General features: G+C 31.6%; 1 protein-coding gene across 1 annotated transcript; it reads left to right on the plus strand.

Annotated features, from left to right (window-relative positions):
• The first annotated feature begins 1,360 nt into the window (after positions 1-1,360).
• LOC119663112 (myb-like protein D) lies at positions 1,361-10,614 on the plus strand. The gene is made up of 5 exons (XM_038072770.1): positions 1,361-1,504; positions 6,791-7,011; positions 7,138-7,300; positions 10,051-10,239; positions 10,393-10,614. Exons 1-5 carry the CDS (start codon positions 1,361-1,363, stop codon positions 10,612-10,614), a joined length of 939 nt encoding a protein of 312 aa, XP_037928698.1.
• The last annotated feature ends 8,437 nt before the right edge of the window (positions 10,615-19,051 follow it).

The following is a 19,051-nucleotide window of genomic DNA, read 5'->3' on the forward strand; positions in this document are numbered from 1 at the left end:
TTTCTTAACAAATCATAAGAATAAAAAAAACTATATATTACTCTGTTTATATTCGATCTATGTCAATGACCGTTTATTTATTTACATGCACTTCACACTTAAAGGTCAGCTATTTTTATGTGAGCGCTACTTCTGACACCATATACCTAGTTATTTAAACAAAAAGAAAACGTTATGTTTCGTAATATTTTTATTAAACTTCAAACTTTTATTAAATAAAAAACTACTTTAGTCGAAAATAAAATTTAGTCTTTATGAATTTATGTTGAACTTTAACTTTGCAAACTTATCGAATTTATCAAATTTACCAAATTTATCAATCTTCTCCAACTTTTATTTTTCACTTCTTTTACTTTAACTTTTCAAACTTATCAAATTTCTATTTTTACTTCTTCTTTTCTTGCTTTCATTTCCATCTTTGTTTAAATTTTACTGCCTTATCTTCCCTATTACACCACTTTATCAACATATATATTAATAAATTTCATATTTTCCAGGTAATTCCGACGTTGTTTGATTCGGGTGAATGTTTAATCATCGTGTCCTTATGTGTAATGTTGTAATTTATAGTGACAGTCTGACGCTGTCTTACACTTGTGATATGTGTAATAAAAATTTAATGTATAAATTTGTATCGTCACAAATTTTAATACGGGCTATAGTATTTTAAGTTTAATTAATTTATTATTTATTTCTATTTCTACAATAAATTTTTTTACAATATCTACATATATAGAATGTTTGTATTAGTGTCATTTCAATGTATATGTTTTAAATTTTGCCGGGCTTTAGGTCGTGGTTTTAAATTTATATTTTTATATAATAACTCGTATTATATAAAAAACAAACTTTAAATTAAATAAAAATGTCACAAACATCCGCGTCATCCTTAACGCGTATTTAAAGGAAATTGTTAATGTAACAACGATGTCTGATGGCTTACCAAATAGCTTACGCTTGCTATGTCACACCATTCCGCCAGCTGTGCATGCGTTAGAACAATTGGGTCTTCCAGTACAACATTGGGACGATTGGTTGGTTTTTACCCTTCTACACAAACTAGATACGAGAACACGCTCAGCTTGGGAGCTGTCAACGACTAGTTGAGAACAAATTCCAAAATTTGAGGAGTTGGTCAATTTCTTAGAAAATCGATTACAATTGCTTGAAGTAGTTAATAGTATGACCGATAAATCTAATCGAGAGAAAAAGTTTGCAATATCTACCAGAGCAGAGAGGTTTTGTAAAAGGCTATCATGCAACTATTCAACAACGTGCAAGGTTGTGCTTCAATTATTTGAGAACGGGACACATGTGTCATAGTTGCCCAACGAAATATCGGTGTCTGCTATGTAATGCAATGCATCATGCACTGCTGCATGAATATAATGGAAATGATGAAGAAACAAATCACTCAGATATACAGGAAAAGACCACCGAAGTGATACAAGATACTCGAGCATTACACCTTCCGGCTGTTTTAATTGGCACTGCATTGATAGAGGTAAGAAGGCTTATTGTGCCTGCTCTTTTGGATAGCGCGTAGGAAGCAACGTTTGTCAACGATCTCATCGCCCAGCGATTAGAACTGGACAAAACAAATGTCAAAATGCCGGTAAATGATGCTAATGGTGAAAAGGTCGCCAATTCAAGAGAACTGGTTTCATTTACAATCCATTTGTTAAAATCCGATTTCAAAATGAATTGTTTTATGCTTTTTAATATATTTTAAAGTTGAAGTGCTTAGACGCGTTTTTGTTTGCTCTGCTTTCAAATACTATAAATAGAGAAAGTGCGGATCTTTAAATAAAAAATTTGCTTAAATTTGCTTAAAATTCCACTGCTTATGTTGAAGCTTGGAAGTGAATTTTGAATTATTTCAGTTTTAATTTCGATATACATTAAAAACAACAAACAGATTGCGGCAAACTAAAAAAAAAACTTAAAATGAGTGTTTAGCGTTCTTCCCCTGAGCGCGGAAATAAACAAGTTATTGAGGGAGTATGTATACAAACAAATAAATTTACTAATTTATTGCCGTTTTCTTCTGCACGCAAAAGTGATCTTCTCACAGCGCATAGGTTAGGTAATACCGGTGATCCCTAGTGGATCTACTTAGGCCTATTGGTCTATTGTTATACCGTATATATCGGGTGAAACCTCAGGGTTTAAAACCACTTAGAACCTTTTGCGAACCATAAAATGCTATTTAAAGTCAGATCCTGTAACTGGTCCAAGTCTTGATGGAAGGGGGCTAATAAAGTACTAAGTCGCCGACGTGCATGGACTGGGCAAAAACAAGGTAGCTTTTAGTCTTAGAGGAGATGAAGCTGCCATTTGTTTACTAATAATATCCATTGGCAGTAACTAAAGCATCAAATCTAGTGCAATAGATGGTGTGGTGCATAGCGCCCCGCTAATACAGAGTTCAGCTCTACGCTGAATCCTGTTAAGTACCGAACAGTACGAAGCTTTATCAAGAGCTGTCCACCATACCGTAATACCATACAGCAATATGGGCCTAATAACAGCTATATATAGCCATTGAGTGATGCGAAGTTGAAGATCCACTTCATACCAATAACCTTCTGACCTTCTGATCGAAAACTATACCTAAAAATTTGGCTTCCTCCTCCACATGTAACACAGAACCTCGTAGAAAGGGTTGAGAAAGATTTGGGACCGTATGCTTTCTGGTGAAAACTACAATTTCAGTTTTATTGGGATTTTCCCAAAGGCCACATTTTTGTGTCCATTTGTTTAGGATATTAAGACCGTTTTGCAGAATATCTCTAAGAGTGGTAGTATATTTTCCGGTAACTGTTATCGCAATATCATTCGCATATGCAATATTTTCGCACCCCTCTGCTTTCAGTTTTATTAGCAGTTCATTCACCATTATGGTCTAGAGGAGAGAAGAAAGTACTCCTCCTTGGGGGGTACCTCTATTCACCCCTCTGCGTGCTGTTAAAGAGCCCATCGTTGCTTCAATGAGTCTGCCAGTTAGCAGCTGATTTTTAAAGCCAATGAGCACATCATTAACACCCAGATGCGAAATCGCGCTTACTATTGCACTCAGTAGTACATTGTTGAAAACCCCTTCAATATCTACGAAAGCAATCACACAAAATTTTTTGATTTGAATGGATTTTTCTATTCTATATGTGAGGGAGTGAAGAGCTGTCTCCGTAGATTTTCCCTTTGTATAGGCGTGTTGTGAAGGGGACCACTGATTGAGGTTTACAGCACGCTTAACTTCTTCATCTATGATTCTTTTAAGATCCTTTAACATGAAAGAAGAAAGGTTAACTGGACGGAGTTCATTGGGGTTAGGTGTGAGGTTTTTCCCGCTTTGGGTATAAAAACTACTCTAACCTCCTTCCATTTAATCGGACCATAGTTAAATATAAAACAAAGTCTAAAAATTTGCCAAAAGCCGGTTGTGTATTAAATCCCAGGATTTCTGGAGCTCAGTTGGATGAATACCATCCGGTCCTGGTGATTTATAGGATCTAAAACTAAAAATAGCCCATTAAACTATCTACAGGTTTAATTTAATAGAGTTGACCGGTGAGAGATTAAGGTACTCTGTGGATGTAGTTACCGAATTAGAAGATCCCGGAAAGTGAGTATCTAGTAGTAATTCTAATGATTCACTACTATTGTTGCACCATGTCCCGTCAGATTTTTTGAGTAACTCAGTGTCAAATGGATTTTTGATAAGATTTTACGCTGTCTAGAGGTTTCGGAATTGCTGTTTGTTTCCTGACGTAAATTTTTCTTATATTCTTGCAGAGAGATTTTATATTTTGCCAATCACTCTCACTATTATTTAATTTTACCATATTCAAAAGTCTCCTACACTCCTTTCGTAAAAGACCTAAGTGGGTTGTATTTTCAACATTTCTAAACGTTTGCTCGTTGTAGATGTTCGATTCATCTAAGGTTAAGGTGAATTCTAGAATCATGTGGTCTGAGAACGAGTACTGAGTGGACACTTTCCAGTCCTTGCCCGATTCATGAAGCCTAGCAGTAGCAAGAGCAACATCTAATACTTCCATCATTACATATAAAAACATTGTTACTAAAAATAAAATCACAAAGTAACTCGCCTCTTTCATTAGTGTTTGAGCTGCCCCAAACCTCACGATGAGCGGAGGCATCGTAGCCTATTAGAAGCTCTTGTAGTGTCATATCAGACCATGACCACACGCAATTCAATGTGTGCGATATGATGATCTGACACTTTAACCCAAAACACTTCAAATCATTATTTATAACCCAGAAACCCAAATTGTATAGCACAATAATTTATGAGTTGGTAATTCGACTCCTTTGTTTTGTCATTTCTTTATGACAAACGTTTTAGTGCATAGCGAAGTATAATTACTTCAGCATGTGCTTGGTAATTTGGATTTCGGAATCTAGAACATATTAAAATATGTCAAGTGTTGTGCGGATCATATTGCAAGCAATTGTGCATGCAATATGATTTGCCCTCTTTTACATTTGGTCACCATATGTGTGTCAACTATTAAGAAATGATATTGTTGACCAATGACGTAAGTATATAGAAACTAAGAATTATATTAACCAATAGAATTTAAGTAAATAATAAAATGTAAAATAGATTATTGTAAAACCGAACTATGATCGGTATGAAAAATATAATTGTACGACAGTCTGGTTCTGAACGTAATCTTGAAGAGTGTACACTAAGTTTGTCAATATACTTATCATAAATGATAAATAATATAAATAACTAAATTTTATACTAATAAAAAAAATGTGTTTGAATTTTAAAACTATGGACATAAAACCCCACATGGCGATCCTGCAAATTTGCCAAACGGCAAACGGAAATATTAACTAAATAATATATTTAAAAAAAACTTTAATTTCATAAAAAGAACTGCATTCGGCTCTAGAATCAATGTGCTAAAAGAAAAATAAAAAGTGAACTATTTTTACAAAAATTTAAAAATTTGAATAAATTTAAATGTTATATCCTCTATACAAAAAAAAAAAAAGAAAAACAATGTGCTATTAGAAGTAAAGAGTGAAAGTGAATTAATTTTACAAGATTTAAAATTTTTTTTACTATGCAAAAATTTCACTGCTTTGTTTGTGGCAAAAGCTTCAAACATAAATATATTTTAAACAGGCACTTATATAAGCATAATTATATAATAAAGTATGCAAATGCCATAGTAAAAGACAATGACAGACAACATTGAATATAAAAACTACAAATAATAAATATGAGCAAATAAATGTGAAAATATATACAAAAATAAAAGAAAAATCCAAAGAAAATTTAAATTATATTTCTAAAAATTAAAATTTGTACTTTAATGTTTTTAAACTTAAAACTTATAGCAAAAGTATGTGAAATTTATACATAAAAGCATAAAAACGAAAAATAAAATATTTTGTTAAACAAAACATAAACAAACAAGAAAGGAAAGCAATAAAAATAAAAATCTAACAATTGGAAAAATACTGAAGAGTACTGAAGAATAATGGGCTGGTTTTCACAGGACGTACCTAAAACGGAACAGAAGACAACAACCAATAATCTACAAACAGTTGCTGTCAACACAGGACATGAACAGGTAATAGTAATTACAATAGTTGTAATAATAGTTATATTATAAATCGCACATAAAATTAATAAATATATAAAAAAATACGTGCATAAGCATGCACACAGAAATTTATCAAACGATGTATAATACAACATAATATATTACAACTTACTATACAAAAGAAAATTTTTGAAAGAAACAAAATCTGTTTAAACAAAAATAGAATATTTTAAATAAAATTTTTTTAATTGCATTTATAAAAAAAAAAAAAAATTATATTAAAATTATATTGAAAACTATCATTATATATATATAAAAAAAAAATACAATGAAAAATATATGTTATTATTATACCAATCTGAATACAAATTGTATTAAATTATATTAACTATATTAAAAGAATTACATAAATGAATTACTAAATTTAAAGTAATAGAAATGAAAATTATACTGTTTAAATATTCTTTAATGGTCATTGTTTCATTACCTTTGAATAAAGTTGTACGCGAACGATAATACCTATAAATATCGTATTATTTCGTATTTTTACTAATATTGTCTCTGATATTTCTTTCTTTTATTGTTGCTCTACTCTGTTCAATTCCCTCATATTTATGTTGGTTGATATAATAAAATATTTCCCTTTTTCTAAAACACTTTAATGGAAATTATTAGTACTCACATAAGTGAAGTACAAAGTATACTAAGAAACGCAAGGAAAGCTAGTGTAAGAGGATACACTAAGCAAACGATAGAAGAGAAACTAAATAGATTAGAATACCTGAAAAATTGTGTTAGCTCAATATATATTGAATCCAAATTAGTAGAATCCCAAAACCTCAAAGAAATATTTTTTGAAAAATATTCGATTACACATAAACAACTTATTAAAATGTCATTAACCGAACAAACTGACAACTTAATAACCCATAACCAACCCATACCAAACCCACCAAGGACAACACAAAATACAAACACAAGGATGGCTTCGTATGACTCAATTCTGGAAAACGTAGAAAAGGTTCTACCCACATTTCAAGGAAGACAAGAGGAATTAAGTTCATTCCTCCATAGATTACAATTGTACGATAAGAAGATAACAGAAGAGAACAAACAAGAGTTCTTAGAATCAATCTGTTACAGAATTCAGTGACAAGATGGCCAAACTACTTTCAAGTCTTAATAACATCTCTTTACTTAAGAGAAAGTATAATATAACTTCACCACAAGATGAAGGCATTCTTATAAGCAATGATGAACACGCATTGTTAGCCTATAAGAAAGGACTTAATGCAACCTACTCACAAACAGTACAGGCTGCACAACCTAAATCTTTTCAAGAAGCTAGGGACTTTGCGGAAAATTTAGTTTTTCCAGATCAACGACAACAGGTTTTATATACTCAACACTACCGTGGCAATATGTCGCCACAACAATACAATCAAAGGAGAAATTTCTCTAATCATTTGAATAGGAATAATCAAATAAGAAACCAATATAATAATAATAGGCAGCATAATAATCAAAGAAATCAATATAATAATCAAAGAAATCAATTTAATAATTACCAAAATAATAACAGTTCAAGAAACCAATATCAAGGAATTCAACGTAACAACAACCAAAGGTACCAACGTAACAATGGTCAAAGAAACGAAAACTATCAACATAACCAGAGAAACACCTATAACAGAAATATGAACCAAAGACATGTTCGCTTAACATCATCACAGGAAAACTACATGCGACCAGAGGAAAACCAGTAGAACTCTCCTCTGGTAAAAATAAAAATAATATCTACACATACAACCCCAATAGCTGCCCCAAAACCTCACGATGAGCGGAGGCATCGTAGCCTATTAGAAGCTCTTGTAGTGTCATATCAGACCATGACCACACGCAATTCAATGTGTGCGATATGATGATCTGACACTTTAACCCAAAACACTTCAAATCATTATTTATAACCCAGAAACCCAAATTGTATAGCACAATAATTTATGAGTTGGTAATTCGACTCCTTTGTTTTGTCATTTCTTTATGACAAACGTTTTAGTGCATAGCGAAGTATAATTACTTCAGCATGTGCTTGGTAATTTGGATTTCGGAATCTAGAACATATTAAAATATGTCAAGTGTTGTGCGGATCATATTGCAAGCAATTGTGCATGCAATATGATTTGCCCTCTTTTACATTTGGTCACCATATGTGTGTCAACTATTAAGAAATGATATTGTTGACCAATGACGTAAGTATATAGAAACTAAGAATTATATTAACCAATAGAATTTAAGTAAATAATAAAATGTAAAATAGATTATTGTAAAACCGAACTATGATCGGTATGAAAAATATAATTGTACGACAGTCTGGTTCTGAACGTAATCTTGAAGAGTGTACACTAAGTTTGTCAATATACTTATCATAAATGATAAATAATATAAATAACTAAATTTTATACTAATAAAAAAAATGTGTTTGAATTTTAAAACTATGGACATAAAACCCCACATGGCGATCCTGCAAATTTGCCAAACGGCAAACGGAAATATTAACTAAATAATATATTTAAAAAACTTTAATTTCATAAAAAGAACTGCATTCGGCTCTAGAATCAATGTGCTAAAAGAAAAATAAAAAGTGAACTATTTTTACAAAAATTTAAAAATTTGAATAAATTTAAATGTTATATCCTCTATAAAAAAAAAAAAACAATGTGCTATTAGAAGTAAAGAGTGAAAGTGAATTAATTTTACAAGATTTAAAATTTTTTTTTACTATGCAAAAATTTCACTGCTTTGTTTGTGGCAAAAGCTTCAAACATAAATATATTTTAAACAGGCATTTATATAAGCATATTTATATAATAAAGTATGCAAATGCCATAGTAAAAGACAATGACAGACAAAATTGAATATAAAAACTACAAATAATAAATATGAGCAAATAAATGTGAAAATATATACAAAAATAAAAGAAAAATCCAAAGAAAATTTAAATTATATTTCTTAAAATTAAAATTTGTACTTTAATGTTTTTAAACTTAAAACTTATAGCAAAAGTATGTGAAATTTATACATAAAAGCATAAAAACGAAAAATAAAATATTTTGTTAAACAAAACATAAACAAACAAGAAAGGAAAGCAATAAAAATAAAAATCTAACAATTGGAAAAATACTGAAGAGTACTGAAGAATAATGGGCTGGTTTTCACAGGACGTACCTCAAACGGAACAGAAGACAACAACCAATAATCTACAAACAGTTGCTGTCAACACAGGACATGAACAGGTAATAGTAATTACAATAGTTGTAATAATAGTTATATTATAAATCGCACATAAAATTAATAAATATATAAAAAAATACGTGCATAAGCATGCACACAGAAATTTATCAAACGATGTATAATACAACATAATATATTACAACTTACTATACAAAAGAAAATTTTTGAAAGAAACAAAATCTGTTTAAACAAAAATAGAATATTTTAAATAAAATTTTTTTAATTGCATTTATAAAAAAAAATTATATTAAAATTATATTGAAAACTATCATTATATATATATAAAAAAAAAATACAATGAAAAATATATGTTATTATTATACCAATCTGAATACAAATTGTATTAAATTATATTAACTATATTAAAAGAATTACATAAATGAATTACTAAATTTAAAGTAATAGAAATGAAAATTATACTGTTTAAATATTCTTTAATGGTCATTGTTTCATTACCTTTGAATAAAGTTGTACGCGAACGATAATACCTATAAATATCGTATTATTTCGTATTTTCACTAATATTGTCTCTGATATTTCTTTCTTTTATTGTTGCTCTACTCTGTTCAATTCCCTCATATTTATGTTGGTTGATATAACAAAATATTTCTCTTTTTCTAAAACACTTTAATGGAAATTATTAGTACTCACATAAGTGAAGTACAAAGTATACTAAGAAACGCAAGGAAAGCTAGTGTAAGAGGATACACTAAGCAAACGATAGAAGAGAAACTAAAAAGATTAGAATACCTGAAAAATTGTGTTAGCTCAATATATATTGAATCCAAATTAGTAGAATCCCAAAACCTCAAAGAAATATTTTTTGAAAAATATTCGATTACACATAAACAACTTATTAAAATGTCATTAACCGAACAAACTGACAACTTAATAACCCATAACCAACCCATACCAAACCCACCAAGGACGACACAAAATACAAACACAAGGATGGCTTCGTATGACTCAATTCTGGAAAACGTAGAAAAGGTTCTACCCACATTTCAAGGAAGACAAGAGGAATTAAGTTCATTCCTCCATAGATTACAATTGTACGATAAGAAGATAACAGAAGAGAACAAACAAGAGTTCTTAGAATCAATCTGTTACAGAATTCAGTGACAAGATGGCCAAACTACTTTCAAGTCTTAATAACATCTCTTTACTTAAGAGAAATTATAATATAACTTCACCACAAGCTGAAGGCATTCTTATAAGCAATGATGAACACGCATTGTTAGCCTATAAGAAAGGACTTAATGCAACCTACTCACAAACAGTACAGGCTGCACAACCTAAATCTTTTCAAGAAGCTAGGGACTTTGCGGAAAATTTAGTTTTTCCAGATCAACGACAACAGGTTTTATATACTCAACACTACCGTGGCAATATGTCGCCACAACAATACAATCAAAGGAGAAATTTCTCTAATCATTTGAATAGGAATAATCAAATAAGAAACCAATATAATAATAATAGGCAGCATAATAATCAAAGAAATCAATATAATAATCAAAGAAATCAATTTAATAATTACCAAAATAATAACAGTTCAAGAAACCAATATCAAGGAATTCAACGTAACAACAACCAAAGGTACCAACGTAACAATGGTCAAAGAAACGAAAACTATCAACATAACCAGAGAAACACCTATAACAGAAATATGAACCAAAGACATGTTCGCTTAACATCATCACAGGAAAACTACATGCGACCAGAGGAAAACCAGTAGAACTCTCCTCTGGTAAAAATAAAAATAATATCTACACATACAACCCCAATATATCTAATTACATAAAAGTATTTTGCCAAAATACTAAAACTTTCATAAAATTATTAATCGACACAGGTGCAGACGTGTCAATAATTAAATATAAACACAACATAGATTATAATTCAAATAAAACATTAATATTAGTTGGAATTACAGACAGTCTTCTTCAAGTCTCCTGGTGCTGCTTGTTAGCTATATCAGGATATTCGATGGTAATGTGGCGTAGTCATGTGCCAGATATGCAGATACTGCCCATATTTAGCCCCAATAGTCCTCGATACTTACTGTGGTTTGGTCACCATCACTGTATTGCGAAAGTAAGAGAACACTAAATATTTTATTAACCAATATGCAGGACCTAGGCTTACGCTTACTTACCGCATACAATAAGCTGTATGTTTTAGGCGTTGCAGTAGACTGGCGGATGCAGCCTTGATATGATGCAGGTTAATTTTTTCTACCCGCATCTTCAGTATGTGTGGATACATTTCTTTCCACCACAGTGACGTCTAGAGCACTGTCCTCCTCAGAGTCATTACTCATTAGGAGTTCCTCTTCATCGAAAAGATAGCGCATGCCTATGCTCTCCTCTGATGTAAATGTGTGAGCTGGCGAAGGCGCAGACACCGTAGTGTCCATGCACACAAGTGAGTCTTCAGATGATATAACCGGACTCACTTCGGTCATGGAAATAGGCTCTCACAGCGAATGCGCAGTCAAAAACTTTTTCATGGAGTGCTGAATGTGGATCTTCACTGCCAAATTCTCCATTAACAAATGTTGCAAATCAGAATGACAATGAAAAACTTGTTGCAGAGAAATGTTGCAGAAAAATGTTTGTAATCAAAAATCGCCAAATTGCGCAACAAATAATTCCGAACATGAGTATCAATATTGAAGATAAAAATAATATGCAAAATGCTGCTAAACAAGACAGCGGCAATAAAATTCAGACAGAAATAGATAGATACATTCTTGTTACCAGTGACGACTACTCCAACATAATTTGCAAGTTGTCAAATAATACACATAAATTTATTAAATATCTTTACATCAAGAATTAATATTGTTTATTAAATTTTTATAAATATATTTTTAAAGATTAGAGTGTTAGCAAAAGCAATTAAATATTTTTTTTTTTTTTTTTTATTTAATTTAAATTCAATATGTATTCTGTCACATAGTATGGTGACATTTCACAATTTTTTTTAATAAATACTAATTGAGACTTGATCATTTACAATTAAAGTAGTTCGCCCTGTAGAGAGCTACTCTTCTTTTTAATTTAAGATTTTTATAATAAAATTTGATTTTTATAATAAAATTTGATTTTTATAATAAAATCTGAAGCGGCGTTTTCCTTTTCAGTCTCGTAAATATATTTGAGAGGGACATCAAATTCGAAGCAAGGATGTTGGGATGAATTTGTATTCGTTCATGGTATTTTCTAGCTACCTTTTTTACTTCATCTCTTAAGGGGATTATCCTAAGGTCCCGATGGATTTGAATGTTAGTTACATACCATGGAGCATTTACTATTTCTCGTAAAATTTTAGATTGAAATCTTTGAAGAATTTCTATGTTGGATGTTGAGGCTGTTCCCCATAATTGAATGCCATAGGTCCATACTGGTTTTAGCACACTTTTATATAAAATAAGTTTATTCTTTAGAGATACTGAAGATTTTTTATTCAGTAGCCAAAACATTTTTCTGTATTGAATCCCAAGGGATTTCCTTTTGTTAAAAATATATGTTTTCCATGTCAGACGTCTATCTAAATGCATGCCCAAGTATTTAGCGCTATTTGATTGCGGAATTATTATATTATTAAGTTTAATTTCCGGGCAGGTGTCTTTTCTCGTTGTGAATGTAACATGAGTAGATTTTGTTTCATTTGCTTTCATGCGCCAATACTGCAACCATTTTGATATACGATCAAGACCAGCTTGTAGTTTGAAAGAGGCTACAGAGGGATCATTTGCACTCGCCAGGATAGCTGTATCATCTGCAAATGTGCCGGTTACAATTCCTACCGTCTTCGGTAAATCGTATGTGAAAAGCAGATAAAGGGTTGGACCGAGTACACTGCCTTGTGGTACTCCAGCTCTAATATCATGTAGTGAAGACATTTCATTCTCATTATTGACATAAAAGAGTCTTTTCAATAGATACGATTTGATGAACGTATAATAGTTAAGTGGCAGAAGCTTTTTACATTTGTAAAGAAGTCCTTGGTGCCATACTCGATCAAACGCTTGAGATATGTCCAAAAACGCTGCTGAGCAGTATTCTTTTCGCTCGAAAGTGGTCTGTATTTTTTCAACAATTCTATGAATTTGCTCAATGGTTGAGTGTTTTCTTCTGAATCCAAACTGGTGGTTCGGAATTATTCGTTTCGACTCAATTACCGGCATAAGACGTTTTAAAAATAATATCTCAAGAACTTTTGAAAGAATGGGAAGGAGACTTACTGGACGATAGGATTTTACATCTTCAGCTGGTTTCCCTGGTTTTAGTATCATCTTTATTTCGGCAACTTTCCATTGATCTGGGATGAAACTTTTTAACAAGAATGCATTGAAAAGATGAGTAATAAATAATAAAGCAACATCTGGAAGTTTTTTAAGAATTTCAGCAGTTATGAGGTCATAACCAGGTGCCTTTTGATTTTTAAGAGATTTAATTGTAGAAATTATTTCTCGTTTTTTAAATTTCCTAATTGGTAACTCCATTTGGTGAGTTTCTTCTAAAAATTTGGAAACATTGACATCTATTTCTGAATCGCCAGTCATATCATGTGGAATAAAAACGTTTTTTAGATGGCTTGCGAAAAGTTGAGCTTTTTCAAACGGTTTTTTTGCCCAAGTATTATCTGTCTTTTAAGATAATCTATTGTATTATTTACTTTTTTATTTGCTTTCCATAGAGAATAGTGGGATAAGTGAGACGTGTCGAGGCTATGTAAGAACTGCTGCGTATTTTGTTCCGTCTGTCGTTTCAGCAGAGTCTTTAGATCTTTAATAATTTTGTTAAGTTTCCTCTTGTCTTCAGGAAATCTGGTACGATGCCATATTTTTCTAGCATTTCGTTTATCCTTTAGTTTTTTTGTGATCTCCCCAGTATACATAACTAGATTCCTCATATAGACTTTTGGAGGAGTAGTAGCTTCCCATGCTGCCTCTTGAATAGATCTGGTTAGGTATTCAGTCGCTTCAATTATATCTTCTTCAGTTTTTAGTGGCATTTTGACGTTTAGAGACGATGACACATTGTTTCAAATATAGTCCAATTTGTTTGCTTGTTGTATAGTTGACATTTTTGGATCTTGTTTCTAAGGTCTTTATCTATTATGACAATCACTGGTGAATGGTCCGATGATAACTCTAAGCTGGTCTTACATTGCACATGTTCATAAAGGAAGTCTTTGGTAACGCAGTAATCAATAAGATCGGGAATTTTATCTGTATCTGATGGCCAGTATGTGGGCTCTCCTGTGGAAAAAACTTTAAGTTTCAAAAGTCTCACTGCTTTGTATAATTCACGTCCCTTTGTTGTGGTTAGTCGTGATCCCCAGAATATATTTTTCGCATTGAAGTCACCACCAGTTATAAATCGATTCCCTAATGTTGAAAAAAATTTTGTGTAGATTTCTTCCTTCACATTATGTTTTGGTGGGCTATATATGGCAGATATAAGAATTGGTCCGATTGAGTCCTCGATCATAATATTTGTGGTTTGAATTTCATCAGTGCTATAGTGAGTACGTTCATAATGCTTAATTGGTCTTTTAATTAATACTGCAGAGCCTCCATGAGCTTTTCCGTCCGGATGCGGAGACTGGTAGAAACAATAGGATGGAATTTTAAAAAAACTTTTTTTTGTGAAATGAGTTTCTGAAACTAATAATACATCTACGTTATTTTTTGATAGAAATAATCTCAGTTCAGAGAAATGTTTTGACAACCCATTGGCATTCCATAAGACAAGCTTTATGGGCATATGGTTTGTTTAGAAACAAGACTTACTAAAAGATTTGTCATGGTAGTTATTTGATTCATTACTTCCCGCATTAGTTTCAACATTTCTTTCATTTCACTCACCAATGCATCGCTGTGAAGATTATTTTTATTGGAAGAAATTTGATTTATTTGGTTGGCAGCAACTTGAGCGTAAGTTTGCTGAGAGGTTTGTATGTATAAAATTCCGTGTTCTTACTTTCTAGCAGTTTAACGATTTTTGCATAAATTTCCGGTGCACCGGGCTGTATACGAACCCGAGTGGATGAAATCACTCTCATTTCATATTTATTATTTGCAATTTCGTTAAGCAGATTTAAAAGTGGGCGAACGTCCTCAACTTTATCTACAAAAATTGGTGGTGATTTAAGGGGTTTTTCCTCTTGCTTAGCTGGTTGGTCATCTTTTTCTTCCACTACCAGTCCATCAAATCTATTCGAATTACTGAGCCAGTAGTTCAATTTTTGTTGTTTTGGTTTTTTCATTTTTTCAGGACCGTCTCTAAGTCTTTTACTACCTTTAACTTCGTTCCATTCTTCTTTTCTGCACGGAAAATCAATTTTAGCGTTATGGATTTCGCTCATTGATCCGGATCGTTTTCGTTGGGAAACCTTTAGTAACCTCGCAATGTCCTTGGTTTGTTTATTCATTTTTTCTAAACTTTGATCTCGTTTAGTTTCATCTGCTGGTGAATTTTTACTTTTTAATTGGTGTGTACCACCTTCTTTTACTGGAGGTGGTGTTCTACTTATCGGCATGAAATGTTATTATTAAATTTGTGCAGTAGTTTTATATAAAAATATAAAAAAAAAGATATATATAAAAGAATACAAAAAGAAAAAACAAATTAAAAAGATTTTATTAAAAAATTACACAATTACACGATAAGCGAATTGCAATTGGTATAATTTTTGAGTCAATTTACAACACTTTTTTTCTTCATTTATTTGAAGCTTTCAAGCTTTATATGCTGTCTCTATCAGCTGTTTTAGATGTGAGTGTGGAAAAATATTACAAACAAATTCAAAACAAAAATAATTTCGCAAAGTTAAACTCTTTTTTTTGATAAAAAACAAATGTTTTAAATTCAATAAAAGTTTCACTTTTCTTTTAAAATCATGCACAATTTTATTAGCTTTTTATTTAGAGACACTGTTTCAATTTATTTAATTAAATTTGTGATCACTGTGTTAATAAAAAAAAACATTAAAAGTTGCGGAGCGATTTATTTTGCGCGCACTCATACAAAAATTAAGCGTAGATCAATTGTCTATGAAAACTCAATTAATTTGCTTCTCTTAGCTATTATAGTCGTTAGTTGTGCTCATAAGCTTGCAGCTCACATCGCAAAACATTTCTATCATATTTCGTCTTTCCCCTTTAAGCAATTGCATTCATAAATTTTCTGTTATAAGTGTGCACAAAAGTAAAATGAACAAAATAATGTGCGTGTGCTCTAGCTTAAAATATGAGAAATAGAGATTGGGAATTATATGAGAGTAATTTTCTGTTCTATTCGAATATCAACTGCATGTATAAGAATCCAACATGTTAACTTGCCGAAGCGGTTAGATGAGCGGCTAAAGTTTGCAGATCACATCACCGTACATTTCTTTCAAATTTCGTCTTTCCCCTTTTAGCTGCTGCTCCAGCGAATATTAACCGCTTTGTGTGCGGAGTAGCTGGACGCACATTTATACGTTGCAAGTGCGTTCGATTTTGTTTGATCACTGCGTAAACATGTATGGTTCTAAGTACAAGTTTGGTGTTATAAGAAGTATGCGAAAAGTTGTATTTATTCCATATTGATGTAATATTAAACTTATGTATAAATTATTATTTTAATTTGTTTAATATGTTATTTTGTTAATGAATTATTAAATGTTATATTGTGAATATATTGTTGCCTAATGTAATACAGTTATTATTAATAAAACATGTTATATATTTCAATTTATCATCTTTAATTTAAGTGGTACATGTAAAAACAACATTGTAAAAGGGCCGCAGACCCTTCCAGATAGGGCTCGCGTCGCCACTGCTTCTTACAAAGCGGAAACGCAGCCTTATGACGAAACCAACTAGTCAAGTACCCAAACAAACAAAATTATTTGAAAAACGCGCTTCTTCAAATAAAAATAGATTTGAAATTTTATCAACTGATGAAAGCGAGAATTCGGGAAATAATACCAAAAAATATAAACCACCTCCAATCTACTTAAGGGAAAAAATTCAAATGAGCTCTTAAAGAAGATGACAACCATTAAACATTTCTACGTGATTCCACTCTTGAAAGGAAATGTCTATGAAGTAGAAATCCAAATAAATGACGAATTAAACTATAGAAAAATTATAAAATTCTTTGATGCCAATAACAAAAGCTAGTACATCTATTAGTTAAAAAGTAGCAAAGGTTTAAGTGTGGTAATTAAAGGTATAGGACATTTCGTACCGGAATCTGATATAAAAACAGCCTTGGCAGAAATTGGATTCAAAACAAAGTCCATCTTTAATATTAAAAATACAAATAAAATACCTTAACCAATATTTAAAGTACAACTTGAGGCAAATGCAAATAAACTAGCTAAAGGAGAAGTGCATCCAATTTACAATCTTCGTTATCTTTTACATTGAAGGATAACAGTAGAAGAACCCTTCAAAAGGAAAGATCCAATTCAATGTACTAACTGTCAAGAATTTGGTCATACTAGAACCTATTGCACCTTACCCAGTGTATGTGGAGATCTACACAAATCCTCCATATGCCCAAAACCAAAGGAAGATGCAAATACAAAAAAATGCAGCAATTGTAGCAAAAACCATACTGCAAATTATAGTAATTGTACTGTATTTGTTGCAGTTAAGCAGAGAACTCTTCCCAAAAATCAAGCAAGTACTGTACCACTCAAAAATTACCACTCAAAAAAAAGAACAAATAAGCAATCCAGAAGTAATAATACCTCAAGGCAAAAGTTATGCGAATGTATTAAGAGAAAATGTTCAACCTCAACAATTGGCAAAGCAGGCAGTAGGTTATTTAGAAGAAACGCTAAATAAACTGATCCAAAATCTTAATCTTTTTATATGGAGTATGCAAAGCATGATTCAAGAACTTATAAAAAAATCAAAATGCTCTAATGCAAGCCCTTATAATGAAGAAATGAGCAACTTCATTAGAATATGTCACTGGAATGCAAACGGTATAAACAACCATAAACTTGAAATTGAATATTTTTTAATTAGTAATGCAATTGATATTATGTTTGTGTCAAAGGTATAATAAAAAATAGACTTAAACACTATTGTTTAGAAGACTTCAGTAAAGATTATCTGCAATCAACTGCTATTCGATGAATATGGAGAAAATGTCGTAATAGCTGCAATATATTGTCCACCCAACCACAATATAGAAGTCCAAGAATTCCAAAACTTTTTTAAAACACTCGGTTCTAAATTTCTAGTTGCAGGCGATTTTAATATCAAGCACACATTGTGGGGTTCAAGATTAATAACACCAAGAGGACTAAAACTTCTAGCAGTTGTGAGAAGTGAAGATCGCGATGTCATTTCAACTGGACAGTCAACTTACTGGCCTTCTGATCAACAAAAAGTCCCAGACCTTATTGACCTTGGCCTAAGCAAAAATATTAAATTATCAACATTCACTGCATTTACATCAGTTGAACTGTCATCAGACCACTCACCAACAATAATAACAGTACAATGTCAACAGAATATAAGTATCCAAACGCAAAGTCTAACGAAATATATAGACTGGTTAAAATTTCACAATATGCTTCGTTAAAAGAGAATAATGAAATTGATGCTAGTGTTAACCAATTTGCTGAAGTGATCTCAACAGGTGCTGAAGTAGCTTCGATAAGAACTGAAAAAACAACCCAAAAAATTGGTGTGACAAAAACAATAGAGGCATTATTACAACGGAACAGGAAAGCCAGAAGTCTATGGCAATGACATAGATCCCCAAAACATAAAGTTATACTTGCTGAATACACTAATGAACTCATATATGTACCAGCGAAAAGACATGAAAAATCCCTAGACAATTTTCTACACAAATTGGCACCTAATGAACAAACTGACTATTCACTTTGGAAGACAAGAAAGTACCAAAACAGCCTATCCAGCATGAATCTCCTCTCAGACTAGAAAATGGTGACTGGGAACGAAGTGACTCTGAGAATGGAAACATATTTGTAAAACACTTGAAAAATGTATTTACTCCAAATGATGCTTCAAATAACACCTCTTTACCAATAAAAAACCTACATCCCTACATCCTCCACTTATATTTAAACTAGAAAAGATCAGTAAAAGATCTCGATGCGAAAAAGGCAGCAGGACCTGATAAAATTTC

This window comes from Teleopsis dalmanni, chromosome 1 (genome assembly GCF_002237135.1).
Source record: "Teleopsis dalmanni isolate 2A chromosome 1, ASM223713v2, whole genome shotgun sequence".
In the NCBI taxonomy this organism is placed as follows: Eukaryota; Metazoa; Arthropoda; class Insecta; order Diptera; family Diopsidae; genus Teleopsis; species Teleopsis dalmanni.